The 20,747-nt window shown below is 32.9% G+C and overlaps 2 protein-coding genes across 3 annotated transcripts; one reads left to right on the forward strand and one right to left on the reverse strand.

Moving 5' to 3' along the window:
- Positions 1-4,527: 4,527 nt before the first annotated feature.
- On the reverse strand, positions 4,528-5,356 carry LOC114754783 (sericin-1-like). The gene is made up of 3 exons (XM_028943611.1): positions 5,027-5,356; positions 4,656-4,950; positions 4,528-4,550 (listed from the first exon to the last, which is right to left on the reverse strand). The coding sequence occupies exons 1-3, from the start codon at positions 5,354-5,356 to the stop codon at positions 4,528-4,530; spliced, it is 648 nt and encodes a 215-aa protein (XP_028799444.1).
- An 8,269-nt stretch (positions 5,357-13,625) lies between these two features.
- Positions 13,626-19,180, forward strand: LOC114754763 (uncharacterized). Of its 2 annotated transcripts, none has more exons than XM_028943585.1 (4): positions 13,626-13,702; positions 14,404-14,664; positions 14,762-17,424; positions 17,633-19,180. In XM_028943585.1, the coding sequence occupies exons 2-4, from the start codon at positions 14,641-14,643 to the stop codon at positions 18,969-18,971; spliced, it is 4,026 nt and encodes a 1,341-aa protein (XP_028799418.1). In that variant the 5' UTR covers positions 13,626-13,702; positions 14,404-14,640; the 3' UTR covers positions 18,972-19,180. The 2 variants fall into 2 exon arrangements, with proteins under 2 accessions (XP_028799418.1, XP_028799417.1); XM_028943584.1 differs by having other exon boundaries at positions 13,670-13,812.
- The last annotated feature ends 1,567 nt before the right edge of the window (positions 19,181-20,747 follow it).

Consider the following 20,747-nt stretch of genomic DNA (forward strand, 5'->3'; position numbering starts at 1 on the left):
AGGGCTTACTTAAGTCCGTAAAGAGATTTAATTAACTTACATACCTTGTGTTCTTGACTAGGACCCACAAATCCTTTTAGTTGTGTCATATATACCTCTTCTTCTAACTCTCCATTAAGAAAAGCTGTTTTAACATTCATTTGATGAATAACAAGATTGTATGTGAAAGCAAGTGCTATTAGCACTTTGATTACAGAAATCCTTGTAGCTAGTGCATATGTTTCAAAATAGCTTATTCCTTCTTTTTGTATAAAGCCCTTAACAACCATCCTAACTTTAAACTTATATATGATCTATCTACTTTTAATTTGTTTTTGAAAATCCATTTATAATTGATGGGTTTAGAGCTAGGTAGGAGGTCTACTAATTTCCAAGTTTTATTTCCCGTTATTGAATTCATTTCATCTTATATGACCTCTTTTCAAAAAGCTGTGTCTTGAGACTTTATAGTCTCCTCAAATGCTTCAAGATTATTTTCTAAATTAAAACAAACTGATGAAAAATTTTTAATTTCTTTTCCTAACCCCTCAACAAGAAACATGAAAAAAAAATCTGAATCATAAGTTTTTGCTTTTCTAGCCCTTTTACTTCTTTTAAGTTCTATTTCTTTTAAATCATCACCACTAGAAACATTCTTCTCTAGGTTTGTTTTCTCATTGGAATAAGAAATGTCATTGGGTTTGAGGATTGAGTTCAACCTTTCTTTTTGAAACATTGCATCCCTTGATTTAATGACTTTATTAACAGGGTATAAATCATTTGATTCAATAACCAAGAACTGATATGCCTTACTATTTTCAACATATCCTAAAAAGATACATTCAACTCCTCTTTCACCCAATTTCTTTCTTTTAGGTTCTGAAACTTTAACTATTGCCTTGCATCCCCAAACCTACAATAATTGAGATTGGGTTTTCTTTTCTTCCATAATTCATCTGAGGTTATTTTGTTCCTTTTATTAGGAACTCTATTTAATATATGACATGTAATTAGCAATGCTTCATCCCAATATCCATTAAATAAACCAGAACAAGATAACATGGCTTTCACCATTTCAACTAAAATCCCCCCTTTTTTTCCTTCCAGCTATGCTATTTTGTTGTGGAGAATAAGAGGCAGTTACTTGATAAATTATCCCAACAGACTCAAAATATTTTGAATCAAAATATTCTCCCCCTATCAATCCTTAAACATTTAATAAAGGTTTTACATTGGAGTTCTACTTCAGTTTTAAAGATCTTAAGTTTGTCTAAGACTTTATCTTTTGAGTGCAATAAATAGATATAACAGTATCTAGTGCAATCATCAATAAAAGTCACAAAATACTTTTTACCACCCAAAGTAGGCCAACCATGCAAATCACAAATATCAGAATGAATCAATTCTAATATTTTAGAACTTCTTTCTACTCTAGCAAAGGGTTTCCTTGTTATTTTTAGTCAACATGCAAGTAGTATAAAAGTCATGATCAATAACAGCCTTTGGAATCAATTTGAGTTTCATCATATCATTTAGTTTGCCAAAATTAACATAACCCAAATGATAATGCCATAAATCATAAGAGTCAACAATACAAGCAGAACTATAAATACTATTATTAACGTTAGCAACATTACATTTAAACATGATGTCACAAAGATAACCCTAGCCCACAAATGTTTCACCTTAGTAAGATTAAACTTGTCTCCCTCAAATACAGACTTAAACCCAAACTTATTAAGTATAGGTATAGAAATTAAATTCCTCCTAACTTTCGGTGCATAATAGACATATCTTAAAATAAGAGTTTTCCCAGAAGTGAATTCAATTTCCATGGTCCCTTTACTATTGACTTGGGCAATTGAAGCATTTCCCATATGAAGTATATCCCTATCTTCCTCTTTTAATATTTTGAAGAAGTTCTTGTTCTTGCATAGATGGCACATGGCACCAAAGTCCACCCACCATGATTCATCATTATCAATCATATGGATCTCAGAAATTACTGCCATGAAATTGTCTTTTTTTGCATATTACTTGTTTTCTTTCTCTTCCTTCTTTTCGAAGAAATAACACTCTTTCTTGAAATGACCACCCTTTCCACAAAACAAGCAATTATCTTTTTTTCTTCTTCTTATTCTTGTAACCATTTTGTGCTTGGCATTTGTCTTTATCCTTCCCTCTTTCCCTTAAGTTCCTATTGGATTGTCCTTCCACCACCATATGCACCTTCTCTTGAGTATTGTCTACTTTTTCATCATCTTGCTTTTTATATTCCTCTTCTAAATGAAGATGATTTTCTAATTGCTCAAGAGAGATATCTTCTTTTTTATGTCTGAAACTCTTTTTGAAGTCTTTCCATAAAGGAGGAAGTTTGTCTATGATTGAAGAGACAATAATGAATTCATTCATATACATTTTATGTAGTATGAAATTATTTAAAATATGTTCAATTTTATACATTTGCTCCATGATAAACTTTCCATCAACCATGTTATAACCATTACAACAAGTGGCAATAAATTTCTTACTTATAGCATCCTCTTGTATGTATCTTATCTCGAGTTTGTCCCAGAGATCCTTTGCAGAAATTGTATCTTGATAAACATCAAAGAGAGCATCACAAAGATCGTTGAGGATATGTCCATTGCAGATATAGTCATCATTTTTGCACTTTTGTCTCTCTTTGAATTCAGCACTGGTTTCATCTTCTTTTTCTTGAGGCTTAGGAGTAGTGAGGACATAGGCCACATTCAAAGTTGTGAGGAGAAATTTCATCTTTCTCTATTATCTCAGAAAGTTGCCTCCTTCAAATATGTTTAACTTTACAAAATTAGTAGTCAACTCCTTCACAAAAAAGTCATTTGTGCTTGCAGGATTAAGTCTAAAGATTGTTGGCTGGAATGATTCTTTGAAGAGTACAAAAAGAAGAGATGAAGAAGAAAGCACTGCACGATATCTTCAAGGCATGAGCAGCACTTTTCTTTAAGCTTAATTCGCCTTCACCTCTTTCTATCTTATAAGGTGCAAGTTGGGTTAACCGGCAAATTTCTTTTCGAATACAATGAAGACTCTTAAATGCGGATTGCACTCTAAGATTCAAGCGAAGACAACAATGGCCTTTACAAACTATCTCTGTGTGCACTCAAAGACAAAGACAATGTGAAAAGACCTCTTCTTAATACAAGATTGTAAAACTACTTTTAAGATGATAACCATAGTAGAAAAAGAATTGAGTTGGAATATTAAAATACTACTATGTTTATAAAGAGTTTCTCTTATTCCGAAAACATCCCAAGAGGCTCAGGATACATAAAACACCCATGAGTTTAACAAGACGTATACCCAGGACTCAGGGCATAGTAACCGCCTACAAGCCCAACATAAATATTCAGCTCACAAAGACTTAGGGCACAAGAAATACAGGGTGCTCAGCGCCACCCATAAGTCATACACATAAGAGTAATACATACAGCAGAGTTTATGGCCTTTAGTCATTCTAACAACACTCCATCAAATACAGTCATCCAACAACCAAACAAAAGAAAGTATATATCAACAAAATCATGGGCCCTAAGATTACATAATATTATATGCCCAAACCAAAAGAGGATCACTAGGCTATACTCACCTATGCCTCTAGTTACTTCCCTTTACACCAAGCCAAACTAGATGGCACTCTTGAAAAGCATTAATGAACAATGATGTGAGACATAAAGTCCCAGTAACCAGGTATTAATTTATGACATATACAAGTAGAATCACAAGTTGGTGAAGTAGTGCTTAAATATAATTTAAGTGATAAATGATGTTTTAATAGATACAATCACATGAAAGGAGTATGTCTCACCATCCACAATACTATTCATACAAAAGTATACATATGCAATAACACAATAAATTATACCCTCCCATCACCATACTCCTCCTTATGACTCTAACAAGGACCTGAGCTTTTTGTGCTGAGTAACCCAACCAAAGGTTACCCACTCACATCAAGTAATAGGACCTCTCCTACACCTACACTTCCCAAAAACGAACTATAATGCAAGAGGTGTCTACTCAAGATCTCGTTCTCAATTCCGGGTCAAGGAAAAGAAAAAACTATAGGGGTCTAACAAAAAAGCCAAACACTATGATCGGTAGTGTAGGCATGCCGCACGAGCTTCAAGAGCAATTATCCTCCAAGTAATAAAATCCCAACCTCCACATATAAACCCCATGTATAGTCATAATATAAATTAAAAATATCATAGTTCTTCAAAATAAGATGATATAATTTTAAACAAAATACAATACATTTTCATTTCATTTAATAACATAATATTAGTATATCAAATTCAGCACCACAAGAAAACATAATTTTTAATAAAACACAATCAGGCATAATTAAATCAACATACTTCCACTTCATTAAAATTTGTCATATGAAAAAATACATACTTTATTCATCGGCATATTTTCACAAATTAATTTGAGAAAATAAAAACATAATAAACACCTTACAATCCAAAGCATGTATATAAAATAAATTAACCCTGGTTACCTCTACTCCAAGCTTAATCTCATAGCTTGAGAAATAAGAACACAAATTACAGACTCCAAATAAATAAGAACACAAGTAAATAACTTAAATTACATAGAATTTTTACTACTACTACTACTACTACGACTACCACCACTACTACTACTACTACGACTACCACTACTACTACTACCACTACCACTACCACTACCACGACTACCACTACTACTACTACCACTACCACTACCACCACTACCACTACTACTACTACCACTACCACTACCACTACCACTACCACTACCACTACCACTACCACTACTACTACTACCACTACTACTACCACGACTACCACTACCACTACCACGACTACCACTACCACTACCACTACTACCACTACCACTACCACTACCACCACCACCACTACCACTACCACCACCACCACTCCACTACCACTACTACCACCACTACCACTACCACTACTACCACCACTACCACTACTACTACCACCACTACCACCACTACCACTACTCTTATACTACTACTACTACTACTACTCCTCTTACTACTGCTACTGCTGCTACTACTACTCTTACTACTGCTGCTGCTGCTGCTGCTCCTGTTGCTGCTGCTGCTGCTGCTCCTACTGCTGCTGCTGCTCCTGCTACTACTACTACGACCACCACCACCACTACCACTACCGCCACCACTACCGCCGCCACTACCGCCACTACCGCCACTACCACTACTACCGCTCCTGCCGCCGCTCCTGCTGCTGCTGCTCCTGCTCTTGCTGCCGCCGCCGCCGCCGCCGCTGCTCCTGCTGCTGCTGCTCCTGCTCACTTCAAATAACATTTTTCTTCCCCCTAAGATAACTCATTTAATATATAAATAAATATTAATTTTATTTAATTGTGTAAAATTTTTAATTTATAACTCAATTTTCCAACTTAAAAAAATTCTTCTAATAATATATCTTTAACCTATTACACATGTTAAATTGATTAAAATCTCAATAATATATTAAATAACATAAATAAATTATTTAAATTAAGTTTGATTGGTAAAAACATTCTATATGTCTTGAATAATATATTTTTCAATTAGAATCTTAGTTTAAAATTTTCAAAAAAATCAATAAATAAATATAAACTGATTAAAATTTTAATAATATATCAAACAGCCCAAATAAATTATTTAACTTAATTTTAGTCAGTATAAATATTATATATATATCATAAATGATAGATTTTTTTTAATAAAATAAATTTAATTTTAAATACTAAGGGTAACAAATGGACAAATTTAAACTGATTAAAATTAACTAATTATTTACCTCTAAATTTCTATAGTCATCTATTATCAAAACTCAATACTTATTATATACCCAAATCATAAAATTTTCTCTAAACATTATAATGATACAACTAATATAAAGCTCTAAATATATAGGAAATATTCATAAAAAATTTAATAAAAAGAAATATATTTATATATCTAAATGATTTCCAAAACTTATATTATCTTTCAAAATACTAATAATTCTTTGCCTCTCTCAATTTCTCTTTCTGTGCCTCTCACTCTCTCTTTTTCTTCTCTGTTGTCACCTCTCTCCTCCATATATCCTTTTAATTGCAAAGGTCCTCTCCCATTTTTCCTTCTTTCATTAATACACCTCCCCCGTTTTTCTTTCTTCATTAATCAACCCCAGCTTTTCCACCGAATTTCAGTGGAAAAGCTGGAGGTGTTTTTTTTTTTGGAATAAAATATTTTTATTTTATAATAATAAAATATTATTATTTTATATTATTTAATTATTTTTTATTTTTTTGAAATAATAATTTTTAAAAATAATATTTAGGATGTTACACAATGAGTTTGATCTTTGTATTTATGTTGTGTTATGTCCAAATAAAGTGATAGTAAGAGGTTTATATAGATTATAAAATAATGAATTGAAGAGATGCATTTTGAAATGATACTTTATTAAACAAAAAATCACAATCATATATTGATTCATGAACCAACGTAATTTAAATAAATCAAATATATTTAATACGTAGGGTCTTTTAGTATTGTAACTTTTTGTATAACCTTTCATATAAATATATTAATTTAATAAAGGCACACGTATCTTCATTTTAAAAATATTCCAACATGCTTTTCACTTTCTGATAGTTGTTTGTGTCGCTGATAAAATGTTGGAGAGAATGTTTCAATCCCTGAAACAAAAATAGAGATGAAAATGGGGAGGAAGAAGTAGAAGAGGAACTCTGCGAAGACGGGGACGACGGGGAGGGGGTGAAATGCGAGAGCTGGGGCTATTTTTTTTTTTAATAATAATGATATTGCTATCTTTTATTAATGTAAACATTCTCTCAAAATATTGATGCCTACCTAACATAATTTTAAAGCTCAAATTCCACTTCCAATTCCCATTCAAATCACATTCTCAATCCATCAAAATCCAATCTTGCGTATCAAAGAGGGCAATATGATTTACTAACCCCAATTCTTAATATAATGGTGGGATCTTGAATAATTAGGATTTTACGACAGAGAAACCATTTTCTATAATTTTATTACTGTTATTTTTTTGGTCACGTAATTATTATATCTTTTTTTGAGAAAATATTTGAATTATGATTTAGAATTTGTGATGGTTTCATCTGTTTGAAATTAATTAAATGCACTTTCTATTTATGTTAAAAACGTATTTGGCAAAAAACAAAAAGATCAGAACGAGTGGTTATAAACTTATAATTGTTAATATTTTAAATCCTAATTTTATATAATACCAATAATGGCCATTTATTAGTTTTCTTTGAAAATACGTGTCCGTTTGGATTAGCGATTGAAAAGGTAATTTATTGTCAATTTGACTTTTAAAAAGATAAAATTAAGTAAATATTAAATTAGATAAATTGAATTGTGTTTGAATTATAATTTAGAAAAATTAGTTTGTAAAAATAAGATTGGTAAAAAATTATTTAGATTATGATTGAATAAAAGTAAGTTTGGTTGTAAAATAATCAAAATAAGTATAAGTTTTAATAAATAATAAAATAAGATTAAAAAAATAATTTCACATAATATAATAAAATTAAAATAATTTAATACGAAGAAGTGAAATTAAATGAGTAAATTAAATTAAGAAGTCAAATTTCTAGCTGGCCTCTACCTCCTTCCCTGTGTTCTGCTCACTGTGAAAAATCAGAAGATGAACAGTGCCTAACCATTCTCGTCGATCACCAGAAAAAGATCCAATCAGTAAACTCTCCCTTTCCAATCAGAAAAAGACGATGATCACTGCTCCCAAAGTAGCCTTAAAAGCACGAATTCATAAGCCATAAGCTGGAGGATTCTACTTCTTCAATCGGGTTTAAAAATCACAGCTTTTGGCCATAAGTAAGATTGAACAAAAGCTGAGCCAAATATCTTACTAAGAAGCCAAAGCCAATCGTACCTATGCCTTTAAAAGCTACTTAATCAGTACTCAAACGCTGATCCAAACGGAGCCATATACGGTCCATCGCCCTGCTGCCCTCAGCCTCCGGATCCATCGTCACAGCGAGAGAAGCGTAAAAGCGATGCCGCATTAGAAATGGTGAAGTACGAAAATGGAAGCTAATTCTTTTTCAATTGTTTAACTTAAGTGCGATTCTTTTCTTTGTTTCCAACCCCTTACTTTAATTATTCTTTGCGGATCGATTTAATAAAGTGGGTTTAGTTTTTCTTTTTGCCAATGATATCAACAAGCAAAGCATCCAAGTTTACTTTCTAAAGATAAAAGCAGCATCTAAATCTAAATTTAGACTTATTTACAATGGAGCTCTTGACATTCGGTTTGCATCTAATTAAGTTATATCATAAAGTTAAATTGAAACAAAAAGAAGATATGTTCAAGTTTAATGTAAATGACACTCGGACAATTATTATTATTTTCTGTTGTAAATATAAAAAGAGCCAGTTCAACGTTTCAATTTACTTTGTTTTTAAAATTCTTAATTTTATTTTTTAAATTATCTTTATTATTACACGTATTAAAAGGAAGTTTTGATCACAGGATAATTCTAATACAAAAAATTAAAATAGTGTTATAAAAAAACAACACTTTTTTTTTTTTTTTACAAACAATGACTTAATTGATTTTGTTAATTTTTGTAATCTAGTTTGTACACATAAGACTTGAACTTGTATTTATTATAAACTTTATAATAATTATATTAAAAAGTTACAATTTAATTAACAAATCACTTACAAAAAATCAAAATGGATTAGAGTATTAGATTTATGATCAAATTTAATCTTTAGTTAACTCTTATATTGGCAATCAGATATAGTAGTATTGTATCAAAATAAATATGAATTGAGTTCAATCACCACAAATTCAAAAGAGGACAAGAAATTGATAAATTTGCAGCTCAAACACTACAAAATTATTTGGTTTGAAAAAAGAGGACAAGAAGTTGATAAATTTGGCGTTCAACACACTCCTGAATATTATTGTATTGGATCTAAATAAGGATGGATTTCATAAAAAAAAATATTTTATATTTATACATATTTGAATCCAAAATAATATTTTTAGTGCTCTAAAATTGCAGATTTTTTTTGGGAACTTAAATAATCATAATATATTGGAGAATACTCCTCTAATCCTATTTATAAAGTAGAGAGAGAATGTTTTTTTGAGCCATATTTATAAGTCACTTCATTAAATTTTCAACATAAATGTACTATTTTGTCCTTCATTTATTATAGTGTAAGTAGTTATTTCTTTTGAAAGGTGTATATATTAAATATGGGTAAAGTTAAAAAATTGTTATATTTTAATGGAAAGTTAATGCATTTTAAAGTTTTTCTTGGTCTGTGTAAAATATACTGGAAGTTTCTTATAAATAGAACTAGAAGAAAACATTAAAAAAAGTTAGGAAAAAAGACAATAAAATACTCTAAAAAATGTGAAAAAAGACAATAAAATACTCTAAAAAATGTTTTAAAAAAATTAGGATGGGTAAATTTTAAAATCCAAAATCAAATCCATTATATTATTTTGAAATTTTAAAATATTGTGAAAATGATATCATCACCCTTGTACTTCCGGTAACTACTTTTGAATAGCTACTGACTATTCTTGTATAGCTACTGATTATTTTTGTTTTTAAAGTTCTAATGATTACTTTTATATATTTGTTAATTATGTAAGAGTAGTAAGTAACTAAATAAGAGCAGTCACTATATCTCCAAGAATACTTAATATATCTTTTGAATTTTTGAAATAAAAGTAGTCAATAGTAAGACTAGAGTAGTTAATAACTAAACAAGAGTAGTCATCAAATTTTGTAGAATGAAAATAACCAATCGTTATATAAGAGTAGTCAATTGCTAAACAAGAATAGTCATCAAGTTCTAAAAACAAATGTAGTTAATAACAAAAAAAGAGTATTTAATACATAAGAAAAAGTTATCACCGGAACTCTGACGACTAATCACTAAAGGTCTGACGACATGCCGTTTGAGCTCTAGTGACCAGCCACAAGAGGATGCGTCGACATTGGAGCTATGGTGGTTAGAAACTAACTAAAGGTGCAGATGACAAATCTTTTTTTAAAAAAAAAACAGTAGTAAAGGGCATTTATGTCATTTTACAAAATTTAAAAACTTCAAAATAATACAAGAAATATGATTTGAGATTTTAAAATTCACCAACACTAATATGTTATTTATCAATTTTTAGGGTATTTTATTATGTTTTTAGAAAGTTATATTTTTTTCCAGCTATATTCTTAGTTATAGTTATAATGCAAGGAACTTTTTTTTTTGCCAGTTAATTATTAAGACTACGATTTAATTTTTAAAGTTTAAAAGCTGAACCTATTATATTAATGATAAATATTAAAATACATAATACATTGACCGCTGATTAGAAAGAGAGAAAATCCAAGGGCGCGCGTTGTTTCATACCTACCGCGCATACCGGATCTCAGAAAAAGAACAAAAGGACAAGGACTAGAATTTAAAAAATAAAAGTTGTATTGGACTATGAGTCGATTTTTTATTTTAATTTAAATAGGGAGTAATAATTAGACAAACGCGTTGCTTGCTCAAAAATACAAGAATTTGAAAAAAGATTACTTTCATTCAAATTTAATGTAAAACTTTAATTCACTTTATTTTTAAATTTATATTAATATTTTGGAAAAATTTTAATTATACATATTAAATTTTTTTTAGTAAATGAGTAATTTTCAATAAAAATAATTAAAATGAACTTTAAAAAAATTAATCAAGAATTTTTATAGATAATTAATTTAATTAAATTTGCTAAATTTTTATAAATTAGTTATATAACTGCCATATTTAAGATGAAAATATAGTTTTTAAATATCGTCATTTTCCATAAATTGTCAAATGTGTGCGTATGATTATTTATATTGATGATAATAATAATACTGATATACCATATTAATTTTATTTTTTAAAATATGTCTAAATTACATTAACTTTTATGACTTTGAAAATTAAGTTTAGAATATGATTTAGCCTTTGAGAAAAATAATAAAATTCTTTTTTGTCAGAGAAAAGTAATAAAATTCAAATTGAGTTTATGGAGATGAATTATGAATAACATAACATTTAAAAAATTCTTAAAATGTAAGTAATTGTGTGGGCAATATAGAATATAAATATTACCATAATACATATATAATTTGTTTTTATCTGATAAAAGTTGATTTTTCCTTTTACCCAGAAAAATAGATTATTCCCCGCCCTAACTGAATGGTCCCAATCCATGCCGATGGTAATTACCGTAAAATTAAATAAATAAAGGCAATATGCATGGGTTTACCTTTTAAAGAAAAAAGATCCTTTCTTTGAATTTAAAGAATAGCTTAATTTTAACTTTACCAAAGTCATAGCTCTAATGAGTTTTGAAATTGAACTCACTTAAATTTTTTATCCTATTAAAAAAAAAAAAAAAGTTTCTTTTCTCCTACCTTGGCCCGCAAGGGGTGGCTGCCAGCTATTGGGTGAAGTTGGAATTTTTTTTTGTCTGCAGGGACAATTTTGTTATTTTAAAAAATTTAATTTCTGAATAGTGGTAGGAATTTCAGTCTCGTGAGCTTTTCCATTCTTTCTAGAGGGATCTATTTGACTTTTTCCAAAGCCAAAATTATGACAACATTTTCAATTTAATCTTTTTGTAAAAACGAAATCGAGGCGGTCCACGTCACATCAGATTCTAGAGATAATGGACACCTGTACACGTGTCAGCTGATGGACGTCATGTCGGTGGAGGAGAATATAGAACAGCAAAGATAAGCATCGGCCCCGGACGGGAAAATGACATTTCAGGACTATGAATATGAATCACTAACTACGATTTTTGTTTTTTACACAATTGGAAGGAAATTACTGCAATAATTCTTAATATAAAATTTAGTTAACCATTTTAAAAAAATTAAAAAAAATAAAAAATTATTTGATGATAATGTATGTTATATAATTTTTTTGAATTATTTATATATATCATCAGATTATACTATTTCTTGTAATAAATATAAAAACTAGTTGAGGATTTTAAATATAAGACATTTAATTTACTTTATCTCTCCTAATTGATTATAAGGTATTTCATTTAAATGTAGTTTCAATGTATATGATTGAGTGAGGATAATTTAGAAAAGTCGATACATGTTTGTTACACATGAATAACTTAACTAATTTTTTTATTTTTCCTAAATTACTTATCTAATTTTTATATTAAGTACTAGATATATTATATCAGTTTTTAAGTTAGAAAGATTATTTTGCAAAAAACGACAACCATAAAATCTTTGAAGTAATTTTTTAAATTTCTTTAAATTAGTCAACTGAATATTATACTAAGGACATGTAAAACAAAATAATTAGGGGTGTGTATAAGTAGAGCTGGGCAGAGCAAAACCTCTGCCTGATACCCAGCCCGAAGGATGAATGAGCTGCAAAATACAGCCCGTTGCCTGGTAAAAGTTCTATCAATTTTGGGCTGGGCTAATATGAGTAGGGCAAGACGGGCTTTCCTTGCCCAAATTTACAACTTGAGTCATGAAATTTAAAATATTACCATATGTTTTAACAAATATCCATGGTTCAAGAATTAAACAACATCCATAATTATTAAAAACAAGACAATAAAAAATTATAGTTAAAACCTTAAAGATCAAATGATTTGCATCAATTTCTACAAACTTGAGAAAAATGACAAAGCATATAAAAAGAATACAAGCTATATTAACATATTCAATTATATTATTAACTTATGGTTTAATATAATTTATAGAGATTTATATATTACATTCAAATTAGTATAATTAGTATCATTTCATGGCATATGAAGTAATATTAACTTGAAAAGGTTAAAAGACAGTTATAATACACAGCAAAATAAGAAAAGTTAAAATATGTGGTAGATTTTAAAAAAAATTAGAACTCTAAAAATGTAAAGTCTAATAATACAAGGGAGTAATGTTTGTTTTTGGGTATTAGAATATAATAAAATAAAATATATTAATATTACACTATATATATTATAATTCTAAAAAAATATTATAATATAAATAATTATATATATATTTCAAACAAGGCCAAATGGGCAGGGCTGCATACCTTGTCTATGGCCCTAACTTGGAATCTAATTATTAAGTTGATTTTGGTCTAAAAATAAAACCTATTTTTCGTATTTATCAATTTTTTTAAATTAACCTTATTGATTTTCTTTCAACAATAATCAAGTAAGAGAGAGAGAAAGGATATTAAAAAAGATAATTATAGTATTTTAAGAAAAATATATCATATTTTTTATGATTAATTAGTTTACCTAATTTTTAAAATCTAATTAAATTGGTTAAATGTATATTCCCCCGACTTGAAACGTCATTTTCCCTTAATGAAATGAGATTCGGCCCCCCTAAAGTCAATAATTAAATCCCGTCCTTATTAAAAAAAAAGGCGAAATAAAATCAAATAATATCTATCTATTAGCAAATTAAACCCTGGCTTTCTCTCTCTAGATTGATTCCTTTTTCTCGCTCCTCCGCGGTCGCCCACTTGTTTATATCTTGTGTTTGGGTCCATGTTCTCATCAACCTCCACTTCCTTTCCTCGAAGTTGCAGAGCTTGACCAAAATTTCCTTTCAGCCTTGTCTTTCCTGCTTGGTAATTCTTTTGCCTTCGTCTGCGGCGCCTTCTCCTTTTTCTTCATCCTCAATCGGGATCGGAAAAATTCCTGATTCTGTTCTTTTGTTTCTTGTAGCCTGTGATTTTAGGTATTTCTTTCCGATAAATAACCATTCATACTAAGCTCTGTCTCCGTTTTTCGCCCTCCTCCTTTGTGTATAGCTTCAGATTTGATTTCCTCTCTTTTGGGTTGTTTTTTCTTGGTATCCACACTGCTGTTATTGGGAACCCTTCTTGTTTTTGTTTTCCTCCTGCGACGGTTTTTATTTGCCACTTAGGTTTTACAATTCTGTGTGGTTTCGTAAGATTTGATGGTGTCCAATGATATCCAGATGTTTTTCTCCTTTTGGTGGTGATTTGTGTCTTCAATTACTTTTTGGTCTCCTTGCTATCGAGGAAAACTTTACTCTTTTCTCAGTCAGTTTGATATCCTCCTTTAATTTGTGATCAGTTTACTCCGCATGCACGGTTTTAAGATTCTTCGATGTATAAGTATTCACTGATCTGGCGGTCTGTTTTAATTGTGTGGTCGTTTAGCTTTGGATCTAATAGATTTTGCTCTCATCCCTGCTCTTAGATTTGTCGGTGCTGTACTTGGCTTGCTCTTATGTTTAATTTGGTTTTGATTTTTCAGTGCTGCGATTTTCTGATATAGCATTTTCTTGTTTTGTGTTTTGCAGGTTCTCGTGACTACCGGTTTGTTATTTGCTTTTTTGGCACTTCGAAGTGTGTCTAACGCTAGAAAATTAATCTAGTTGTCTAGGAGGAGCCTTTAGAAGAAAGATATGTCTACCAACATTATATTCAGTTCAGAATACTAATCTACTTGAAAAGTTGTGTTGAAAGTTCTTTTGCTATTGATTTATGATATTGCCCTGAGAAAGAAGGGTTGTGATATTTTGGCAAGCTTTGGAATCATGCCTATTTCAGGACGTGAAGAGGTGTTTATTTCCTTTCTGATTTACCGCTCACTACGATTAGAGAACCATATCAATTTGTTCTTTTTTGGATATTGATTACTTGATCTTCTATTGACAGACTGGGGTTAAATCCTATGATGGGCAGTTTAGTGGTTTAATTGCAGCTGTGCCTATCAAGAAAAGGAGGTTCCCCTTGATTCCAACAGTTTCACCTTTGTCTGGAGAACAAGGTTCACCCACTGAAGAAACTGAATCACTACAGAAAGAACATTTAAGTACTCCTCAAGGATCAACTGTATCAAATGCCAGTGTTGCAGATGCGCCAATTAAGAAAAGAAGGCTCCCTTCTGTTCAAGCTTCATCTCCTTTGGGAGAACTTCCTTCACCACCAGAAGAAAACAATGCATCGGATACCAATAAAGACCTTGCATTTGAAGAAAAGAATGCAACTTCTGATGTTACAAATGCTAACTTCGCCCAAAGGAATCCCAGTTACGTGAGCCCCAAAATTGAGAAACCAGATCTTGCAAGGCACTCAAGAACTTTGGATGAGGCGGACAGCAAACAGAAGTTGACTGCTAGTGAAATTTATGAAGAGAAATTGGGAGCCCAAGTGAAGAAGGAGAATTCACAACCCTTGTTGGCTGACTTTGCACTTAATATAGGATCCAAGATTACCGAGCAAAGTGTTGAAGAGAAATATAAACAGGAGAGTCGTGCCAGTACTAATTTATCTTTAGGTTTTAAGGAGCACTTATCTCCAGCTGTGACAAGCCTTGATATTGGTGAGGGTTTTCAGAAAACTGAGAAAGCAGAGTCTGTTTCATTGAAATTATCTCTGAGCAAGGAAGAAGGTAGTTCAAAGAGTTTTAATGATGATGCTAAAACTAGTAGGGCAAACTGGGATCTGAATACTACAATGGATGCATGGGAGGAACCTGGAAGTGATGCCACTTCAGGTAAAACATCAACTTCTAGCTCTGGGCTGCAAATAGCTGGCAGTGCACTTGATGCTAATAATGTTATGTGCTTCACTGGGATGGAGCCTACCAGCAAAGCCTCCCAAAAGCACACCGCTACTGAGGATCTAAACAAAACTTTCATGATTTCATCCAGACTGTATGGCCAACAGTATAAATATGTTAACCCTCGTAATCTTTGCATTGCTTCATGTCCTCAGAAATACACTGGAGAACCTTCTAGATTATCCGTTATACAAAAATCAGACTGTGCTATTCCTACTTTGAGCTTGGCAAATGTGTCAGCTTCTGCTGCTGATGGAAACAAAACTAGTGTTAGAACAGTAAAATCAGAGCCCTTAGATGAGAACTCGAAACAGGATTTGAAGGAGGCTAAAACTAGTCCTGTGAGATCATTAGATGGAGTCATTGTCAAGGATGAATTACTTGAGCGTTCCAGTGTTGATTCTGTCAAGACTTCTTCAGAAGGTAGCAATCTTAAGTTACTTGGTCCTAAATTTGTTAAATCTGAACCAGGTCATTCAAATAATCAGGAAAGACCCATGACAATGGAGAGTGTATCGGATCAAATTGGTGCAGGGTTGCTACAGGCATCAGATAACTGTTCTTCCATTGAAAAGCCAGGGACTTTAGAATCAGTGCCATTTTCTGCAGGGGGAGCTTGTCCTCCAGTGGAAGCCATATGTACAGAACAGTTGACCACCAGCGCAAGGATAGTTAACCATTTAGAAAATCATGCTTCTACAGATAAAGCCTCTATTGATGAAGAAGCAGCTCAGGGAGATTGTTCAGGTGACCAGCAGGCTCCTCCAGAAACCGTTGTCACAGCCATGGTTGATAATGCAGTATCAAGTGGTCCTCCCGTAGAGGATTGTGCAAGAAGAAATGAGGAAAATGCAGATGATACTGGGGGATGCAGGTTGAGACTCATGAATGAGGTCCCCTCAGATCCACAGTGCAGTGGCGAAGATGGTGTGAGTGATGATGAAAAGATAACCTTATCAGCTGATATGCTAGAGGATGATTCTTATGGTTATGATTATGAATCGGATGGCACTCATTCTTTAACTGTTGCCATGGATATAGAGCAGCATGGTGAAGAGGATGATGATTATGAAGATGGCGAGGTTCGTGAACCATTAAAGCATTCTGTAGCAGAAAAATCTGTTTGTGAGGTAAGAGAAGTAGAACGTATTGTTTCCGGTAATTGTGATGATGGCAAAGGGATTGAGAAAGAAGTGTCAAGTGGTGATTGTCCCATATCATCTCGCAGAGAAGAAAACGACAATAGAACTGTTACTTGTAGCAAAATTAATTGTGGTAAAGATGGTATTGACAGTGAATCTATCAATATGTCTGATAATGTCACTGACAAAACTGTGTGTCTACAAGAGTCATTGGATGCTGAAAAGCCAACTGTTGGCCCTCAAATAAGGTCGTCGGATCATTCTGAAAGGAATAAAATCCTTAATGCTGCAGAGAGCAAATTATTATTGGACCAAGGCAATAATGGAAGCAATGAAGTAGGTGTTGCTCAGTGTGCAGATGAGGTTGTCAAGAATCTGGACATGGTTAGAAAAACTGACTCAGATTTGCCAAAGATGGAAGTATCTGTAACTATTGATGATGCAAGCAAGGATGTAACTAATGGTGGTAATCAAGGAAGGATTATAAATTTGGCCCAAGCTGCTGGTTCTTTGTCCCCTAAATCCAGCTCCATTCCAGGCAGGGGACTGTCATCACAAGCTGGAAGGGATGTATTACCTGATGAATTCCATCATCAGAAATTACATGGATTAAGGTATATGCTGCATTGATAGTTGAATGTTTTACAAACTCTTTTGTCTTCCTCCTTTTCCTAACACTGTTAATATGTCTGCATTGATAGTTGAATGTTTTACTAACTCTTTTGTCTTCCTCCTTTTCTTAACACTATTAACAGTGGAATACTTTTCCTTAACACTTTCCCTTACCCCTTAACGCTTCTACCTTTCTGTTTTGATTTTCAGAGATGATGTTTATATTGATGGTCCTTGCAAATTTTCAAGGGAAAGGCATCAAGATATTTCACCTAGAAACTCAAGACTAAGTTTTGTGCGTGGTAGAGGGAGGATTAATAGTCGGATTGACACATGGAAGTCTGACCGTGACTTTGCTGGTGAATTTTATAATGGTCCAAGTCATTTTCGTGGTCCTAGGCATAAATTTGTATCTGCTATTCATGATGCCGAATCAGAGTACAATAATGTTCCACATGATAGTTCGTTTGTTGGTAACAATCGGTTAGGTAGGAAGCCCTTGAATGATGAGAGGCAAGTTGGTCGCCATATCACTTTGAGGAGACGGTCTCCAAGGGGTAGAGAGGGAATGCAAATGGGGCAGAGAATTCCTAGAAATATGAGCCCAAGTAGATGTGTTGGAGATGATGGTTCTGAGTTTGTTAATGTGAGGCATGGTGACAAATTTTTGAGACGGTACCCTGATGATACTCTAGACCCTATGTTTTCACGTCCCCAGCCATTTGAGAGAGGAGATGGCCGATTTACGCGGGGAACTAGGAACTTCATTCAGAGAAGGGGTCCTCCTCGAATTCATTCCAAGTCTCCTATCAGATCTAGGAGTCGCTCACCTGGTCCATGGTCATCTCCTCGGAGAAGATCTCCTAGAGGATCACCAGATGGGTACAGTGGACATCCTGAATTGGCCTATCAACGATACAGGGTTGACAGAATGAGATCACCTGATGGTCCCATTTTCTCTGGGGAGAGAAGAGTAGTTAGGAGGCATGTCTCTCCTTCATATATGTCTCGTCCTTCTAATGATACCAGGGATTTTGATTCTGGAAGGGGTCGTGGTCATCCCAGGTCTATCATATCCAACCGGGGTACATCTGGTCGAATTTTGTTTAGAAATAGAAGATTTGATGGTGTAGATCCCCAAGATAGGGCGGATAATGACGAGTACTTTGGAGGTCCTATGCATTCTGGACGACAATTTGAACTAAATGGTGAAGGAAATGGTGATGAGAGGAGAAGATATGAGAGGCGGGGACCAGTTAGATCATTTAGGCCTCCTTATAATGGTAGTGTTGGTGAGAATTTTGATCTTGATGCAGAGGATGGAGCTAGACACTACAGATTTTGTGCACCTGATTCAGAATTCCAAGAACGAAGCAGTGTGAGAGAGAGGGAATTTGACAGGCGCATCAAGAGTAGGCCAGCAAATATGCCACCTAGAAGAACAAGAAATATAGATGAGCAGGAAGCAAATTTCAGGAATAGTGGACAGGAAGTTTGGAGTGATGACGGCTTCGATGATATTTTTAGAGTGAAGAGAAAAAGATTTTAATTCTGTAGCTAGAAAATCTGATGCTTAATGCTGCAGGATAATTAGGTAATCTGTACTGCAAATTTTCGTCTAGAAAATTATATTAGATTATTTTGATTTATAGATATTATCTTATGTTGGAAGACTTCTTGACGTGTCACACTAATTCAACCGAAAGGGCAGAATGGCCTCAGCAGTGGATAAAGTGATGGATGTAGGATTCATAAAAATGTGCAATTGAAAAACCCCCCGAAGCAAAAAAAGGGCCCAAAGAGAGAGAAAAATAGAAGGGTGGAGCCATGTGTGAAATAGAGGCCGCGAGTTGCAGCATTGTAATTCATCTGAACACAAACTAATGCCAGCGAACTGGGGATATAATTTTTCGGTAGTGTCTGCCTCTTTGAGAAGCCTGGCGACTGACATTTTTGGGATATTAGTGAACGATTGTTATTATAATTACGTTGGCAAATTATCTTACCGTATTTCGTCAGTCTGCTCCACTTTGTTGTTAATCCCGAGGGAAAATGCTATTCAATGGCAATTTAGTAATTCCATGCTTTCAGTGACGCGTTGAAGGCGAAACTGTTGTTTTTCCTTTTTTTTTTTTTTCGGTAGGCTCTTAGCTAGCCCATAAGCTATGTTCTGATGGGGCCTACACTGTGAAAATTGGAAACTTGAAAATACCCTACAGGATTTGTGAAAGATTTGTCGAGGAGCTCCTCTTTTCTCTCTGATATCGTCTAGAAAAGCATCGTTCCAAGTGTTTTCTAAACAAGAGTTGGTAAGATAAGTATATTTGCAAGTACTTTCTCAGTCTGGAAGTACATCTTGATTTCGGTGAGTTTTTGCGATCAAATTCACCTAAACTTTTTCTTTTTCTGACAAAAAAAAATCATTCCTAGTTAATGAAATCAGATGTGTTTTTCTGGAAAGCATGCGCATACGCATTGGCGTACTGTTTGTAGCATATTGCTTTGTTTGGCAGAAGAGGCCTAACAAGATGGGCCCTGAAGGTCAGTTTGGTCATTGATTTCCACGAAGTGATTGGATTCAGATCACTGCTTTAACGTCTTTTCTACGTTTTCTTTTGAAATGGTGCGGTCAAGAGGCATAAACTTTTTGGTAGCGTCTTGGTGGCTTCTCCAAGTATCGGATCAAGACCTTGGATACACAAATTTGAGATTCATAAAAAGAAATAATGATGACAATAATAAGGAATCAACTATCAACTGTTAGCCAATGTTTCTAAAATCACTTATATTATGACTTTTTTTTTTTGAAGACTAAAGTCTATGTTTAGTCCTCTAAGTTTACATTAAATTTTTAGTTCCTTAATAATAATACTGGTAAGGCTGCACATGGGTCGGCCAGAGGCCCAGCCCAAAGTATGCGTAGGCTGTATTGTTCAGCTTGCTGTCTAGCCCTGCCATCAAAAGTCCTAACTATTTTTGGGCTGGGTATGGGTGGGTTGGGCAGGACGGGCTTCGTTGCCCAAAAGGTGATGCCCTGCTCATATCATATGGGGAAATTTTTTTTATCCATATCTAAAAATTACATTTTATAATTCTACATTTTGACACATTGAAATCATCTAGAAATAATCCAAATTAAGTCTTAACAAATATCCAATTAAATAACATCCATAATCAATTTAAAACAAGACAACTCTCAATATTATAATTGAGGCCTTGAAATTCAAACGGTTTGCATCGATCCCACAATTTTGAGAAAAAGATGGAACATCTGAAAAAATACGAAAAAAATGATTATAAATTTAATATATTAGCAAGTAATTAA

Source organism: Neltuma alba, unplaced genomic scaffold, assembly GCF_004799145.2.
Source record: "Neltuma alba isolate B1F8T4 unplaced genomic scaffold, ASM479914v2 tig00010189_pilon, whole genome shotgun sequence".
Classification (NCBI taxonomy): Eukaryota; Viridiplantae; Streptophyta; class Magnoliopsida; order Fabales; family Fabaceae; genus Neltuma; species Neltuma alba.